The sequence below is a fragment of the Rhagoletis pomonella genome, unplaced genomic scaffold (assembly GCF_013731165.1).
Source record: "Rhagoletis pomonella isolate Grant_MI unplaced genomic scaffold, Rhpom_1.0 Rhpom_scaffold_00001, whole genome shotgun sequence".
In the NCBI taxonomy this organism is placed as follows: Eukaryota; Metazoa; Arthropoda; class Insecta; order Diptera; family Tephritidae; genus Rhagoletis; species Rhagoletis pomonella.
In genome coordinates, this window is record NW_023458555.1 from 87,315,262 (window position 1) to 87,333,901 (window position 18,640).

An 18,640-nucleotide genomic window follows, 5' to 3' on the forward strand; every position below is an offset into this window, starting at 1 on the left:
TATGCATGCACGTCTGCAGAACGATAAATATTTTGTAAATGTGTGCTCTGTTCGCTAACGAATTCCAGCCATATGTGAAATATCGTGTGAAGCCTCCGCCTGACTTAACGATTGTCCAAAGCATGCCAGAAGAAGTTTCATCATATGTTTTCGGCCATCGTCTTCTACGAGTACGTTCATCGATTCCAAAAACTTTACAACCTATATGTGCCAGCAGCCCTTAGTGTTTTTTCCAATGACTATTGCACTGTTAATAACCAAATTTAGCCGCAGTTGCATTCACTCGTGATATAATAGCTGGTGTCGGCAAGCTGTGGGAATGCCCAGGAGATGGCGTTTATTCAGCTATCGAAATTATTGCACCGACGGCGGTGGGCAGTACTGCTGGTACATATTTACCGCAGCAGTGGTTGCGGCGTTTTGTTCTGCAACAATAGCCTGCAATGATGACATGTCCTATAATGTCGACGTACAAAGATATAAAATTGCAAATGACTAACCTTATTCCTGGCTGATCTGGGAGACCACCCTTGGTCATGAGAAGAACGCATTTACCAAGAGGAAAAATCGCAGGGATTGGTGTAGTTCTTGCAATCACCGTTGATGATTCTGTGCTTGTAACTAATAGTCTGAAAAGAAAGAAAATTGCCATAATCAAATGTTAAACACATCCAACCAATAAATTTAAATAATTTGTTTACCATTTCACAAACCGAATTACCAAGAAATAGAAACTCACCGCGATGCGATACAGAAATAAAAACTAACAGGGCTGCATTTTCTTGGTAAACAACACAAGCGCTCAGAGCAATCTGATCCGCAATATTATTTTCTGAAAAATAAGAGTTGAAAAGAGTTTTTAAAAATGATTATCACATTATCTAATTAGCGCACACTATTGTGTTTATTTTTAGTAGAATATAATTGTATTATCTCAGACTTTTTTTTAATGTGCGTTCATTTGGCATGCAAAAGCAACCATGCGCTCAATTTCTTGTGGGAAAATTTGGTCCCCATAAAGGACTTTCACCACGAAACAGCTGCAAAAAAAAAACCTTTTCTACTGGTATACTGTGCCGATGAGCGATAACCAACATTACGCAGTGCTATTTTTATTTATATGTATTTATTTGTTAGTGATGTCAAAATAAAATAGGTCAAAATAATAGTTGTTTCAAATGTGATGTTAATGTAAGGTTTATCGTAAAGAATTTTATTGGTATATGTGTGTATGTTAACTAATTAGTTTGATATTGCAATATGTAACATTGTATATAATAGTTGTGTTTTTTATGTTTTTTATTTTTTATCTTAAATAAACTTCCTGAAGAAGGTGAAAAACAACGCCGAAACGCGTAGGACGAAAAAAGGAAACGTGTTTTTGCTTTTTAAAATCACCGGCCGGAAGAGTTCCAAAAGATAAATTGAAAACTGGCCCGAAAAATAAATAAATTGATTCGTTCGGAGATCATATACCGAAACTAATATAAAAACATAAAACACACAACATGAAGCACTTTTTCCAACATATAAGATTTAAGAATGATGATGAAACTTGCTATACAATTGAGCAGTACAACAAGAACCATAAGAAACTTGCTAAACAACAACAAAGACTAAAACGTCTGCTAAAATGCAAAGATTTCGGCATCACACCACCACATCTAAAGAACAAAATGCACAAAATCCAACATGGGTTCAAACTGGATACAACAAAAATGGAAATGCAAAATATTGAGAAACAATTTACAATGAAAATACTAAACTTAGAAATTAAAGAGGCCAACATGCATATTAAAATATTTCGCACGGACCTAATACACATTAGGGAGGACCTCCGTAAAAAACTACGATTAGATGTTTTTAATCTAGTTATAGAAAATCAAAATCCATTTCTCAGGGACATTAAACCGAAAACCGAGGAGAATCTCAACCACAAACTACAAACACAAATTGACCGCAGCTTTGAAAAGTATGGCTTCAAAATCAACGAGAATTGGTTCATAAATAAGGTCAACATATCTGTTCCAAAATAAAGCAGGTGGCTTCCCTCTATGGGAAAAAAATTCGCATTATCGGTAACGAAGAAAACGTTTTCACCCATACATTTAATTGCCGAAATTGAACGAGGTATCCAGGCACTAGACGATGAAAGAGAAAAGGACACAGCGAGAAGCAACATAGCACCGAAAATACATGGGTACAAAAACAAACTTACAAATGACCCAAAAGAGAAATATATTTTAAAAGTTTTTGAAGATACGAATCTATTTATTAAACGGCATAAGGACTCGTTAATAATCACAGATGCAGACAAAGGCAACAAGAGAGTAATGATGAGCAGAGCGGAATACAATGATAAAATGAAAAGCCTCCTTAACGATAAAGAAACCTATAAAACTATGCGAATGGACCCAAAACACAAAAATTATTAAGGAAAAATAATAACATAATTAATGACACTTACAAACAAAAAAAATATTGACATCAACCAGAAACACCAATTGACAAGCACTGCAGCTACAGCTCCCAGACTATATGGCCTTCCAAAGATACACAAAGAAAATACGCCTCTTAGACCAATTCCTTCTTCACCAAATGTACCTTGCTATAAGCTTTCCAGTTTCATCGGACAGACTCAACAACACGTAATTTCAATAGAATACAACATCACAGATTCATTTGAACTCAAGGAAAGGCTAAAATACATAAAAATCTAAGAAATTTAAATCCTTATATCTTTTTAAACATTGCCCCTATTTACCAATATTCCAATACAATTAGCAATGAATACGATTATGAAGCAATGGCCGTCCTTGCAAAATCATACAAGCCTTTCAAGAAAACAATTATTACGTTCCTTGGAATTTTGCTTACGGGACAACAACTGTTTTGTTTATGATGGTACTTATTACCAACAGGTACATGGTATGCCAATGGGAAATCCTCTATCACCGACTGTAGCAGAAATTGTTTTGGGCAAAATACTAGACGACAGCATTGCTGAATTGAAAACCGAGGACATATATATCAAATACATTAACAAGTATGTAGATTATATATTTGCTATTGTAAATAAAAATGACTTGTAAGAAATAGTTAAAACTTTAAATGCACAACATAGAAAAATCCAGTTCACGACGGAAGTTGAAGAGAAACAAAAATAAGCCTTCCTAGACATCGAAATATACAATATAAACAAAACTTTGTTAACAAACTGGTGTATAAAAGATATAGCTTCCTCCAGAATGATTAACTACCACTTGAATCACCCCTGGAAGCAAAACACGAACACTGCTATCAATTTTATAAAGAAAATCCACGCGCTGAGTGGCCAGGAGTTCAGAAATAAAAACAACGGAATGTAAAGAACATATTAGTCAAAAACGGGTACCCTAATAATATCATAAACAAGCTTATGGCAACACAAAAACATTCGAAACGAAAATATAACCTTGGCCGTCAAACCAAACCACCCCTAAGTACAATTTTCAGCAAAACAAAAGACAAAATCAACAAGGAACAACCACACAATATTGGAAGGAAAGGTTGGCGAAACCTACAATAAAGTATACGTAGGCATGAAAAAGCGAGCTTGGCGTCAGAATCAACGAACACCAAACTGACTCAAAATACAAAAAGGCAACAAAAGCACTAGCCCAACACTTAACAATTAGCGGACACGCAGCAGACTTCAAAAACACCAAAATATTAGACGTAGAAAGGAGGAAGGTCTGAGAATACAACAAAGAATACAGGACGCGATTTACTTCAAAGAAGACGTGGATAACATAAATTGCGCATACCGGGCAGCAATTGGACACATTCGACGAGCAGATGAGCGATAACGAACATTAAGCTGTGATATTTTTATTCATATGTGTTTATTACTGATGTCAAAATAAAATTGTTTAAAATAATAATTGTGTCAAATGTGATGTAAAAGTAAAGATGTAAGCGATATCGTGAAGAGGAAAAAAAGGAAACTTGGCGGAAGAGCTCCTAAAATAGCCAACAAAAAAAAAAATGTTTTTGTTAATGTTATTGTGGCTTATTTTTAATATTTATTTTTATTGAGCTTTGTACAACGATTGTTTATTGGGAAAATTGGAAAAGCAACAAATCTAAGCAGGAGAAGTTATAGCAGCTATTTTGGAGATCACCACATCTCCTCATCAGACTTCTTTTTTTTTCTTTTTTCCTGCTGAAGTTTAGAAAAAAAGAACTCTGATGAGGAGATGTGGTGATCTCCGAAATAGCTGCTATAACTTCTACCGCTTAGATATTTCAGATGTTGGTATTATTTCCCATTTAAAAGTGAAATAAAGCAAATTTTGCGTTATTGCCGTATGTTAATTTTTTAATAGGTTATGTTGTTCAGCAGATATTAATATTTAAAAAAATTTAAAATTTAACTTTAACCACTGATATCTTCTTATTTTTTTACTTCAGCCAGATAATTTTGAGAGGGTTTCAATCAGCATAAAAAGTTGTATGGAGTTACGGTTTTGGTTTTTGCATAGCTAGGTTTGTTATAATCTAGATTTATGTGCACGGAATGACCTCGGACTATTTCTGATTAAATCCTGTAGTACGGGAACAGGCTTACTATCTGCTAGTTGGTTGCAGATTTGGATTATCAATGCAGTGTTCTTTCTTAGTTTGTCTTGTTTCAGTACCAATAATCAGCCAATTCCAAAATAAAGCCGTTGCAGACTTATAGACTCTTTTGGGACTTACCATATTTTCTCTTTATGATTTCGTTCTTTTAATGTGGACTTAACACATTTTCTATCAGCCTGTTTTTCATCATTTTTTTATTGTTAAAAAATGTGGTTGTTTATTTTAAATATCGTTTTATAATGAATAATAACCTATTTTTTTATTTTAAATAATGATTTAATAACCTATTGTTGTTTATTTTAAATATTGTTTTAAAATGAATAATAATCTAAACCCAATACAGTCTTATTTCTTTGTTGTTAACAAAAACACCTATTTTAAGTCGTAAAGTTATACCTTTTATAAAGGAAAATAAAATATAAAAAAAATAAATAAAAAATAAAAAAAGAAGTATAAGTTTGGGCGCAAGTATCAAATATTGTCGTTTCAACGTTCTCTAAACTACCTTTGCATGATAAGTAGGGGTGTTTTTCCCCCGATTTTATACGTTTTCGATAATGTGCTGAGTTAGAACTAATGATATAATTGAACCAATTTTGGGTAAAAATCGATAAAGCGGTTACCGAGATACACCTATGTATTCATAAAGTGGGCAGTGCCATGCCCAATTCCCAAGAGTCTATAGTAGTCTTATTTATTGTTAAGAGATTGTTGTTACTATTAACTTGGAGTAAATTAGTTGCCTCAGTTATTGAAATATAGGAGTTTTCGTATTTATGAAATTTGCCATTATAAGGGAAGCGGGTGTAATTTTAGTCCGATTTGAATAATTTTCAACGAATTATTTTTCCGTACCACTTTTATTAAGTGCACCGAGTTTGGTTGAAATTGATAGATCCGTTACCGAGATACACCATTGTGGTTTATAATAATATAATTTTCTGTTAAGCGGTAATTGCAATCATCGATTTTAAATAAATTTGCTTCAATAGCAGTGCTGACGCTGTCACTTCAATTGAAGTTTTTCACTTCACTTTGGAAGCCTTCACTTCCTCACTTCATTTTACTTCGTTTTACTTCACTTTCCACATATTAGATTCATCTTCAAAATTAATAAAAATAGCTTTGAAATAAATGAATGGTAAAGTATTATAATAATTTAGTACATATTTGACGAAAATAACAATTTTATTTTAGTTTTCATACATCTTCAATTTTACAGCAAAAAGGAAACATATAAGTGAATCTGATGATTCCGTTGGTGCTGTGTATCTGGTGATGACATTGCTGATGTGAATCGATAATCGATTAATTATATTTTAGTGTTAATTTCATCAGAACTGTAATTTTAGGTTTTCTTTCCTCAGCGTTTGAAACATTGTGATTTTAAAGATATTCCAGCACTTTCACTTTTAGTGTGTTTTCACTTCGATCGAAAATTAGCAAATGGCAGCATCTCCCAAATACCACACTTGGTCACAGTCAGGGGTGGGGGGCTTAGGTTTTTATCATGTAGTCAGTATCCACTAGGAAAATCTAGCGTTTTTTTCGAGCTACATTCAAATATGGCGCGCAGTGTTTGGCGCTTCTTAAACTCGCTGATGGCAACACTTAGGAACATATGCCGAGACGTCAGCTGATTTAAAACTGATAGTTTGAATTGCTGACTACAAAATAGCAAAATAGACACTTTTCTGTTTTTTTTTTTTAAAGCAAGCAGCTCTTGGTCCTTCTATTATATTATTAAATATCATTAAATGTCGTTGTACGATCGGCTGTCCAATGCGTTTATTAAATTTCTCAAGGATTCCTTTTCAATGCAGACAATACAGAAAAAGACGATTGAATTTTGGGTGTCTTTGAGAGATTAGTACAAAAACAACCCAAAGGAGCTGGAGCGTCTCACACAATTAAAAATCGAAGAACATTGTCAAATTGCGACTAAGAAAAATGCTCGTCCCCTCAATTTCTTCGTAAAGGTGAATATTCTCAGCGTATTTCTTTAAATGCTTTAAATGATTTATATTGTTTGAATTTTTGAACATTGGTGATGTGCGTCTCTTTTTTGTATTTGGTGAATGTAGCTACCTGCACGAAAAGCTTCAGCCACTCAAGGTGATCTCAAAAAGCTTCCCAACACCGAAGATTTTAATAACAACACTACAGAAGAGTCTGTTTCTACTTATACTACTACTATACTACTATATATAATCAAACACTTTCTGCTCTGCCAATGTCGATGTATTTTTTTCTTCAACTTTCGTAGCTTAAATTTGGATTTTTTAATTTTATGGGTAGTCGTACAATACTGGTTACATTCTTTTTCTAGCCTGAATTCAATGAATTTTCCGTCCACTCTTCTGTTTCAATACGTTCTTCATCTGTATCTACAAAAGCTCTGACACCAAAACAGGATGCTTTAAAATCTGAAATTTCAGTACTTGAAGCCGAACTAAATGTTAGAAAGCGAGATGCGGGACGTGGAAAAGACGGGATTGAGAAGGAAATGAAAAAATTAAGGCATGATACTGATGTGAAGAAAAAAGTGTTAAAAAACAAAGTAGTACGAGCAGAAAATATGCGAAAATTTAGGGAAAAACCAAAAAACTGAAGTTATGAGCCTGAAATCCGCTCATCCCAACGTGCAATCTTCGTCTATACGTACTCAGCCAGGACGCCCTTCACTTGCAGAAAATCAGTCAGGCCTTCATCAAGCAATTTGTGACATAGCAACACATGGAAGCTCAGCTGCTGATCGACGTCGATCACAAGTATTGAGAACTTGTACGACTCTCGATGAATTACATGCACGGCTTGTTGAAGATGCATTTTTTATTTCGCGAACATCCGCATACCGTAGGCAGATTCCAAAGTTTGCTGGATCTTTAGAGGGCAAGCGCCATGTTACAACTGTACCTGTGAGGCTGTGTCGAGCAAAAACAGATAGACACCGAGATCATGTCGATCAATTTTTCTGCAAGTCTACTGCCAACGGTCTCGAGGAACTTGCATCTATACTTGGGCCTGACCAGGTAGTTTTTATCTCTCAAGATGATAAAGCAAAGGTACCGAATGGAAAAACAGCTGCAAAAGTACAGGCACATGTTTTAATGCATATGAATTATAAAGTTCGCCTCGATGACCATGACTTTACTGTTGGATTACGCCATCAACTGACTCCATATGCTGGTATCATAATCAAAGAGAACTGCATAGGCAGAAAAGAAGCGGTTACATATTCTGGTCTAGCGTATATCGTAATCCGCAGTGGAAAGCAGAGCAAAGCAACAACTCACGACAAAGACATTATCAAACTTCTCACATTAGATGATTTTAAAAATCTGGCCTTAGGAAAGGATAGGGAAATCAAGGCGGTAATGATTTTGTCAGTGGATGGAGGACCCGATGAAAATCCACGCTATAAAAAGGGTGCGATTTAGGCGGGCTGTTTGTGTTTACGAATGCACCCGGTCGATCGGCTTACAACCGAGTGAAGCGAAGGATGGCACCATTGAGCCGTGAGCTCGCCACGGTAGTACTTCCTAATGAACACTACGTGTCCCATCTCGATTCTCATTGAGCAAGAATTGAAAAACTTTCAGCATGCATAGATATTTTAATAGAGTGGCATACAGTATTCTCTATTACCAAAATATTAAAACCTAAATTTTAATTTATGTTGTTTTTAGGCGAAATATTAGCTGAGATTTGGTCCCAGATAGTTATTGACGGCCACAACGTGATAGCAGTATATGTGCCTCCTGGATAATTCCTTCCGGAACCTACACAAGTTTCTGACATCTGGTATGGGAATCACGTTCGTTAAAGTCAATATTGTTTTCAAATAATTAAGTGTGCCGATGATTCCTGCTGTGCTCCTTGCCGAAGTTCACTAAATACTATTCTGTACCAAGGCTTTTTGCCGGCACCTTTTCCGATGTCACAAACCCCGTTCGATGTACTAAACCGAGATGAAGTCAGATCGGAAATTTTTCCATCATTGCTTGCGCGGCAATGTATAACACTACGCCCGGATCTCTCACAGGGTAGAGAAATACCCTACGATACATACCGCCCATCTATTAAAACCGAGATCACCGGAAGAACATCCTCAATTTGTGGACTTTATTTTGCCTCAGAAATTTCTTTACGCAACCATCGAAAAAACGTGCCCCTCTGCGTGTTCTCTCCAGGAGACCACAGTAGGTAGGCCTTGTGTGTCGTGAAGGAATGCGTGGAGTGGATAGACGTCGAGGCTGTCAATGAAGAGATAATAATCACGTCTGAGGAAACTCCCGATGTTATCGCCCCCGTGATCTACGATATATCCGAGTGAATTGATGCTGGGAACGTGTTTGTTGGAGATGATTGAGATGGAAAATAAAGGTTAATAAAAATAACAAGACCTCTGTTTTGACATCTGTTTTATCTTGATAATATTTTTTCCACTTGTAATTATAGGTATGCAAGTACTCTTGCCGTCACGCAGCAAGCGCCGTGTTAATAAAGACAAATATAAGCCAAATACATTTTTTTTACCTTTCTGTTAGTAAGAAATGATTCAAGCCATATTTATATGGGGTCTTGGAATATATGTATATATCGAAGTTCAAGTGTCCTATTTTCTTGTATATTTTTAATTCAATCGCTGCATCGAAAATACCAATTTTTATATACGATGCATCGATGTAATATTTCGTTGCATCAGATCGAAAAAACGTCGATGTATTATATTTACTTGCATCCCTAACAGGCTAACCTAATATTCACGCACGCCGCCAATTTATTTTCAAAAATTTCTCATGCACTCTAATAATAACTCAATTTCCAATTTTTGTTCTGCGTGACATTTTGATTTGACGTTTCGCTCAATGAAATCAAATGCAAACGCACGCAAGCCAATTTCGGGTGACGCAAAAAAACAAATTCGACGGCATGCGTACCAAAACGCAAGCCGCGAATATTAGGTTAGCCTGTAAGGCAAATATGGTACCACACGCAATGATGCCAAATTTAGCCACAAAGAAGAAAGTTGCAGAGCAGCTTTTTTGCAAATAAAGACGAAATTCGATTTTTTTAGAAAAATTCGTATTCATCCGAAGATTAAAGTTCGAATCTCGAAGCTTCGAATATCGTATTTACCCATCCCTACGCGTGGTCACCGAGGGGGGAGGTGGGGTTAAAAATTGCAAAAAGTGGGTCCCGTAGTATCGGTACGTTCCCATAGCTGATCATTACATCTATTTCAGTGCTCTTAACATGCAGTTGTACATTAACTATTTTTTTTATTCCGAATTTATTTTAAGAATAACAAATGATGCACGTGAAGATGAAATGGAGGAAAATATGGGTCAAGTAAACACAATGATCGGTAATCTTCGAAATATGGCTTTGGATATGGGATCCGAGTTAGAAAACCAAAACAGGCAAATTGACCGAATAAATCGAAAGGTATGTATGTTATATTTGCTGACAAACGTAGTAAATACATGCACATAAAAATTATATGGAATCATTATTATTTATTAACAGCGGGTACTCTAATACTTATTTCCAAACATTTACTAGCGGAATTCGGGTAAAACTAAACATTTAAAGGAGTTAATGAAAAGTGATTGAAATTTTAGCAACAACGCAATGTAAACCAACGTACAGATGCTTGAAATACATTGAAAAGGACGCGCTGCGTACCACAGCTGTCGAACTATTTTAACGCAAGAGACGTAGAAAATTATTTTGGCGCCGACAGGATACACCGCGACTGTGGTTGTAGCCATGTTAGATCTATTTCTATTTTTCGAGCGACATATAAGGCTGCTCCTCTTCATTTAAGCATGTTGTCGCTGTCCCGTTAAAAAATGCATGTAGCTATTAGGGATGGGTAGGGGGGGTGGTTGAAATTCGATTTTTTGTTATTTCGAACATTGCCCAACCATTCGATTATTCGATACGAAATTTTATGGTGCAAATTTGATTTAATTCGAACTTTTTCGAATTTAAAAAAAGAAATTTGCTGAAAATTTAAAAGTTTGTTTGTGAGGATGATAAAGCAAATCGAAAAAGAGATTCAGTTGAACTTGATTAACTATCCAAATTGTTTTTTCTTAGCTTTACAACCAAAAATAAATACAAATAAGTATTTTGTTTTCAAATTAATATCTCAAACAAGATTTCGAAAATGAATCCAAAAATTTAGCAAATTTAGTATATTGAAACTAATTTTTTGGGACGTATAACGTGATTTTATTTAGTTTTTTTTTTTTGCTTTGCAAAAACAAAAGAAATTTCTACATATTTATGTAATCATAGGCATGTATGTGTGTACTTATACAACGAGTAAAAAGTCTTACATTTAATGACAACGTATAATTTGGCTTTTTAAAGCGAGATCTTTAAGTAAACAAGGAATAAAATTGATAATAGGACATGAAGAGTTCTATTGAGCCACATTTTTGGTTTGTCCATAGCTAAACTGCCGAATTACGCCAAAAATATCACTTCACATTTAACATCAGTGATGAAAGACGGAATGTCAATCACCTGACACCAAACTTTTACGACATTTTGACATGCACTGCGATATCTACATTTGGTCATTTCCTATGATGTGTTTCACAACAAGAGAACAGCTGTTAGTTAAGGCAGTTTTTAATGTCAGTAATTTCGGCATAATGAAAACCAAGCGTTAGATAAAGTATTAAGATCATAAAGCATCTGAAATCTTATTTATTTTTTATGAACTTACTTGTGTAGCTTTGATGTGCAACTACTTAAATACATAAATACATTTCACTGCGAGATAATACTAAAACATTTATGGTGACGTGCAATAATGGAAATGGAATTAATGCCACTGATATTAATACACAATTGAAAAATGAACTAATGTCAATGACTTTAATATACAGGCCATTATTCCATGACATAAACACACTTTTATTTTGTGAATTTAAGTCTAAATAACAAAATTTATTTTTATAACATTACATATTTCACTTTTAGAGGTTGAATCAATACAAAAGTGACTTAATGTCAATTGACATTATTTCACTTTTGGCCTGTGTATTATTGTCATTGACATTATTGCACGTCACCACATGTATCGAAGTTCAAGTGTTCTATTTTATGGTATATTTTTAATTCAATTGCATCGAAAATATCGATTTTTATATACGAAGATTAAAATTCGAATCTCGAAGCTACGAATATCGAATTTACCCTAGTCGCCATCGCCATGGGCGTAGCGAGAACGAAATTTACGGGGGAAGGTTGGGGTAGGTCTCCGATACCAAAAAAATAAAAATATTTCAAAACCATGGTGGAATAATAACAAGGTGTTGTCAGTAGCGATGTGTTTGTTGTAACTTTGTCAAGATCGGCATGCTTATTTTCAGTGCTGCTGATCTTAATGTTTATATTACTATTCGTTGGGAAATAGTATCTAAAATACTCCATTTTAGTATTTCGTTTTATAGCGATTTTTAAAGAACTTGGTGTTTTCAGAACGATATTAATATTTAAAATTGCTGGATTTGTATAATTTTTATCCTCAATATATAAAATATAAAAGATATCGTGGCTATCAATTGAAAAATACGTACACAAAAATCGTATGGAAAGGCGACTTTTTTATAATAAATATATTTTGCTGCATTGTCATAATATCGAGCCAAATGGACTACTGATACACTAGAATAGAGCGGCAGCATGGTTAAATTACGATTTCGCTTATATTATCGATATTTATTTGTTTTAATCTATTTAAAAAATCATTTACAGTCTTATAGGAAATTGCTTTATTTTACGGCCTTTACTTTTTCATAACTTACAATATATCGAGCCCTAACCGCGAAAATAACGTAAGCAACATTTTTTTCAAAATTTTCTTTTTGATGCAGAAATATTCCTAGAGCATCTAGATGCATTTCTGCATCAAAAAGAAAGTTTTGAAAAAAATGTCGCTTACGTTATTTTGGCGGTTATGGCTCGATATGTCCAAGCTGTGTGGAGCTGACGATGCAAACATGTATTCAGGCTTATAAGCCTGTAACTATACATTTTCCTACATTTAATTTGAAATATTATGCACAAACGGATTAAAAGTAATAAATAATTAGTACCTTTTCTACTAATTTAAAATGCGTGACCGGAATAGACCTGCCGAAAAAGTGAGGTTAGGTTACTGACAACACCTTGTTATTATTACACCATGTTTCAAAACCAATAATTATTGCTAAATATTTTTTTATTATAGCTTAAAATTCTTGTAACCAATAATAGAGGTATGTTGTACATTAAGAGTGCCCTTATTTGTACAAATCAAAATTTCAAAATTTCATCGGGCGCTTCCCGGATATTTGTTTCTTTTCGTCTGAAATACTTACAGTAAAAATTTGGGGTCAATAGGATAACGCTTGATAGAAGCGAAAATAACGTAAAAAAGAAATATGGTTTTTGCTTCAAAAATTAAGTTATTTTATTATTGATATCGATGTAGCAATATTATTGAATTTACAGCATTTCATAAAATTTGTTAAAAACGTATGCTGTATTAAATAACACTCTTTGTAGGTATAAACTATGAATTTATTTTACTTCTCCAAGAACACATGAACAAATTATTTATTTTTTTAAACAAACCAGCTTATTCTAGAACCCGAATTTTCGTAATTCATAATTCGTAGCTACGCTACGAAAAACGAAAAATCCACATGCTGCAACCCTTGCGGAAACATGTGCAGCATTGCCAGCTATCAGTTGTTTTTCGAAGATAGCTGAATGAAGGAAAACAAAGTGGAAAGGAATTAAAAAAACACTCATCATGTGCTTGTTTATGGTAAAATTGGTTAATTTTACATATTTCGAGGAAAATTATGGATTCTGGTGTATTTGCAATTATAGCAGCAGAGTAAGCGGGCGCTATGGCAATGGATTCACAAAGATATGCGGAGCTGTCGGGCATAGTAACCATGGGCGCATCCATGTCAGCTTCTGGTTGAATTGTTGAACCACAAGCCAGAACTCCTCCTATGCCTGAAGCTCTGGTTCCAATCCAGTTAATGCAATAACAGCTTCTTTCAAGCCATTGAAAACATGCACTTTGTTAGGTCCACCACCTGTTGCGCTTGCTTCTGCCTTCGGCCGCGCTTAGGGATTATACCCCTTACTAAGTAGAATTCTCCTTTCTGAGTTGCGGAGAAGAGGGGCTTCCGCATGTCAAAAGTATACAACATTTCTTGTGCATATATTTTTGCGCAGAACCCACGTCGAAATTTGCAAAAAAGGTCATAGTGCAAACCGAGTTTATTAATAAGCTAGTGGTAGGAAACATTTATCTTAAATAAGATGTGAATCCTTTGATTACATGTGTATGTTAAAGTTTTTGGATTCGGGTTATGCGTTTGGACACAACAACCGAAAATCGTTGTACATTAACTAAACCGGACCCAAGTTTCTTGATAAGGGGCAACAAATATTCTTTTTTGCTCGTTTATACAGCGCAGTGGATAAAAATATACGTATATGCGAAAGGCAAATTTATCTGTTTAAATGAACACCACCAATATTTCTTGCAAACACACATCGATTTACATCTTTTATTTCGCCTCCGACAAAGAATTGTTTTCGTACACAATTACGCAAAAAAGCTTACTCGTTCGTTTTTAGGCATACCATTGGTACGAATTTCGAAAATTCGAAAATACCATTCGGATTGCAGCATACTATTTCTACGATTCGTAGTAAAATCCGAATACAAAAGAGTTGCAGAATAGGGGTGTAAATCTGATTTCTTGTATGAAGAGTATCTCTTTCGATAGACTTTAACAATCTGAAACGGCAATTGCTTTTCTTCTTTATCGCTCGTCAATATTTTATTTAAATCTTTGATAAATTTTACACCTCGCTCGGCAGTACCAATTACAACAAATAAATTCTGACAGTGGGTCAAACCTTAATATTCGATAGTCATTTCCCAAGTCGATGGGTCATCTTGCAAAAACGCCGACGATAAAGCAAACATTCTGCGGGATTTATGACTGGAGCAAATGATAACATCTTCGATTCCACTTTTAGACGAGCGATGGTTAAGTTTCGGCCAAGTCTTCGTAAAACGTTCAAAAATTTTAACATCAGGTACATTGTTTGAATTTAGTTTCAATTCAAAACCAGCACGGAAAATAATTCCATATATGTGGTGACGACAAGGAAACCTCATTATTTCGCGACCAATTTTTTTTTCAACAAAAAAGCAGCTCCCGTTTTAGTGCCTGTATTACTCGCAGTTGTATCAAAGGACATACCTTAAACTTGATTCACAAGATTCCGCTCCACCAATTTTTCATAAACAATATTACCAATATTTTCACCAGTTGACCGGGCTATATTTGGTGCGCTGAGGAATTTGGTTGTGCCATTGTAACTCACAAGAATTGCGATACGATCAACTTTATTTATTCCAGTAAGATCTGGAAAAATCTTCCAAGCGATCCAATAGTGTTTAACTGTAAATAAAGTAAATTTCGGATGACAAAAATGTAAATAAACCTGAAAATTTCCTTTGGTTCTTTCACTCGATATTCTGCACGGTGACCCAATGCATCGGCGGTTGCGATAAGTATATGCCCTGCCATTTCATCACTTACTTTAGCATTGTCACTTGCTGCAGATAACCGTGGCGTCATAACATATCTTCGAACCCGTTTTGTAGGTGGTTTCGAAAACTCTGAAAGCTTGTTCAAAACATGGTACATCAACATATGGCTCTTGGATAGTTTTTCTCTTGGCGTCATGAAATGAAGTCTCGTCGTCGTCGTCGTCACATTATTCTCCCATGTCATGATTTGATTGCAAGCTGTAATTTGTTACAAAAATGGTGTTAATGAATTCCTCGTTACACTTCTTCTTCTTCTTTATTGGCGCTGTAACCACCTAAGCCATTTTGGCCGAGTCCAAAACAGCACGCCAGTCATTTCTCCTCTGTGCTTACTGACGCCAATTGGAAATTCCAAGTGAAGCCAAGTCCTTCTCCACCTGGTCTTTCCAACGCAGAGAAGGGTTTCCTCTTCCTCTGTTACCAGCATCGCGGCCCGCGTTGAATATTTTCAGAGCAGGAGCGTTTCTGTCCATTCGAACGACATGGCCAAGCCAGAGGAGACGCTGAATTTTAATTCGCTGCACTATGTCTATATCGTTGTAAAGCTCATACAGCTCATCGTTAAATCGTCTGCGATATTCACCATCACCAACGCGTAAAGGTCCGTAAATCTTTCGCAGAATCTTTCTCTCGAAAACTCCAAGAGCCGCCTCATCAGATGCTTTCATTGTCCATGCTTCCGCGCCATACACCAGCACAGGCATGATGAGAGTTATAGAGTGCGATCTTTGTACGACGAGGGAGGACTTTACTTCTCAATTGCCTACTCAGCCAAAAGTAGCACTTGTTGGCAAGAGTAATTCTCCGTTGGATTTCTAGGCTGACATTATTATTGGTGTTAATGCTGGTTCCCAAATAAACGAAGTCGTCTACTTTTTCAAACTTGTAACTGTCAACAGTGACGTGGGTGCCAAGACGCATATGCTCTGACTGTTTTTGTGATGACAGGAGATACTTCGTTTTGTCCTCGTTCACCACCAGACCCATTCTTTTTGCTTCCCTATCCAATCCCGAGAAGGTAGAACAGACGTAGCCCTTGTTTTTACCGATAATATCAACGTCGTCGGCATACGCCAGGAATTGTACGCTCTTGTAAAGTATTGAGCCTGAGCGGTGCAGTTCTGCGGCTCTTATTATCTTGTCCAACATCAGATTAAAGAAATCACACGAAAGGGAGTCCCCTTGTCTAAAACCTCGTTTGGCATCAAACGGCTCGGAGAGCTCCTTCCCTATTCTGACGGAGCTGGCGGTATTGCTCAACGTCATTTTACACAGCCGTATTAGTTTCGCGGGGATACCAAATCCAGACATCGCGGCATAAAGGCAACTTCTCTTCGTGCTGTAGAAAGCGGCTTTAAAATCAACAAATAGATGGAGTGTGTCGATCCTATTCTCGCGGGTCTTTTCCAAGATTTGGCGTATTGTGAATATCTGATCTACGGTGGATTTTCCAGGCCGAAAGCCACACTGATAAGGCCCAATCAGCTCGTTGACGGTGGGCTCAGCTTGTTGACGGTGGGCTCAGTCTTTCGCGCAATACACTCGATAAGACCTTATAACCTATGCTTAGAAGGCTGATTCCGCGGTAGTTGGCGCATATGGCGGGGTCGCCTTTCTTGTGGATTGGGCAGAGCACACTTAAATTCCAGTCGTCGGGCATGCGTTCATCTGACCATATTCTGCATACGAGCTGATGCATGCACCTCATCAGCTCCACGCCACCGTACTTGAATAGCTCGGCTGGCAGGCCGTCAGCTCCAGCAGCTTTGTTGTTTTGCAGCCGCGTAATCGCTATTCGTACCTCGTCATAGTCAGGCGGTAGGACAGCTACTCCATCATCATCGACTGGGGACTCGGGTTCGTCTTCTTCACTACTTTCAGCGCTGCTACCATTCAGTAGATTGTAAAAGTGTTCCCTCCACAATTTAAGTATATTCTGGACATCGGTCACTAGGTCACCATTGTTGTTCTTACAGGAGTTCGCCCCGGTCTTGAAACCTTCCGTAAGTCACCTATCTCTCTGGTAGAATTTTTGGGCGTTCTTCCTGTCGGCCAGCATATCAAGCTCTTCGCACTCACGTATTTCGGCCTCTCTCTTCTTATTGCGCCAAATACGTCTCGGTTCCTTCTTGACTTCCCTGTAACGGTCCCACTTGGCTCGCGTTGCGCCCGATCACAGCGTGGCCCTGTAGGCGGCATCTTTCTTCTCTGCGGCTTCTTGACATTCCTCATCGTACCAGTTGTTCTTTCGGGCTCTCTGAAATCCGACTACTTCTTCGGCGTCGGGAAATGTGGTTCCACTGCTCGAGTGTGTCGGATTGTTGAAAAGTGCTCTTAGAGAGCAGGTGTGTGAGTCGAATGGCGAATATATTGGCCGTCTGTTGTGATTGCAGCTTTTCGACGTTAAGCTTTCCTTGCATTGTTGGGCGCACATTTTTTGCTGCACAGAGGCGGGTGCCTATCTTGGCTACAACAATATAGTGGTCTGGGTCCATGTTTGGCCCTCGGAGTGGACGTACATCCAAAACGCTTGAAGCATGCCTTCCGTCTATCACAACATTATCGATTTGGTTTCTCGTTTTTCGATCTGGAGACAGCCATGTAGCTTGGTGGATGTTCTTATGCTGGAACCTAGTACTACATATTACCATGTTTCGGGCCCCGGCGAAGTCGATCACCCTCAGTCCGTTATCGGACGTTTCGTCGTGGAGGCTGGATTTTCCGACAGTGGCGCCAAAGATCCCTTCCTTGCCCACCTTGGCATTAAAATCGCCAAGCACGATTTTGATATCGTGTCGGGGGCAGCGCTCATATGTGCGTTCCAAGCGCTCATATAAGAGATCCTTGGACGCCTCATCCTTCTCTTCCATCGGGGCATGGGCGCAGATGTTGCAGAATCTAGCTTTGATGCGGATTGTGGCTATACGTTCGTCCACCGGGGTTAACGCCAGTACTCGGTGACGGAGTCTCTCTCCTACCACGAATCCAACACAGAATTTGCGCTCCTTTACGTGACAACTGTAGTAGATGTCGCAAGGCTTCACGCTTACTTTTCCTTGCCTCGTCCATCGCATTTCTTGGATGGCGGTGATGTCAGCCTTTGTCTTCCCGAGGACATCAACCGGCCGGGCAGAGGCACCTTCCCCATTAAGGGACCGGATATTCCAGGTGCATACTGTTAAATCATAGTCCTTTATACGTTTGCCGTGGTCGTGATCAGAAAAAGGGGGTCTCATCCGAGGCTGTTTTTTTCTTTTCATTGGGCGGAGTTTTAACGTGGCGGGACCCAAACCCAGCGCACGCGAATATTTACGCCTTTGTATCGAATGAAACAATTCATTTATGTTTTAATTGTATTGAATT

At 37.2% G+C, this 18,640-nt stretch overlaps 1 protein-coding gene across 1 annotated transcript in view; it reads left to right on the plus strand.

Moving 5' to 3' along the window:
* The first annotated feature begins 9,882 nt into the window (after window positions 1-9,882).
* The window catches only part of LOC118733890 (synaptosomal-associated protein 25-like), an 85,375-nt gene continuing 76,617 nt past the window's right edge, over window positions 9,883-18,640 (plus strand). Inside the window, exon 1 of the mRNA XM_036463524.1 lies at window positions 9,883-10,074. Coding sequence (XP_036319417.1) covers window positions 9,883-10,074 — 192 coding nt within the window. The remainder of the gene's footprint in view (window positions 10,075-18,640) is intronic.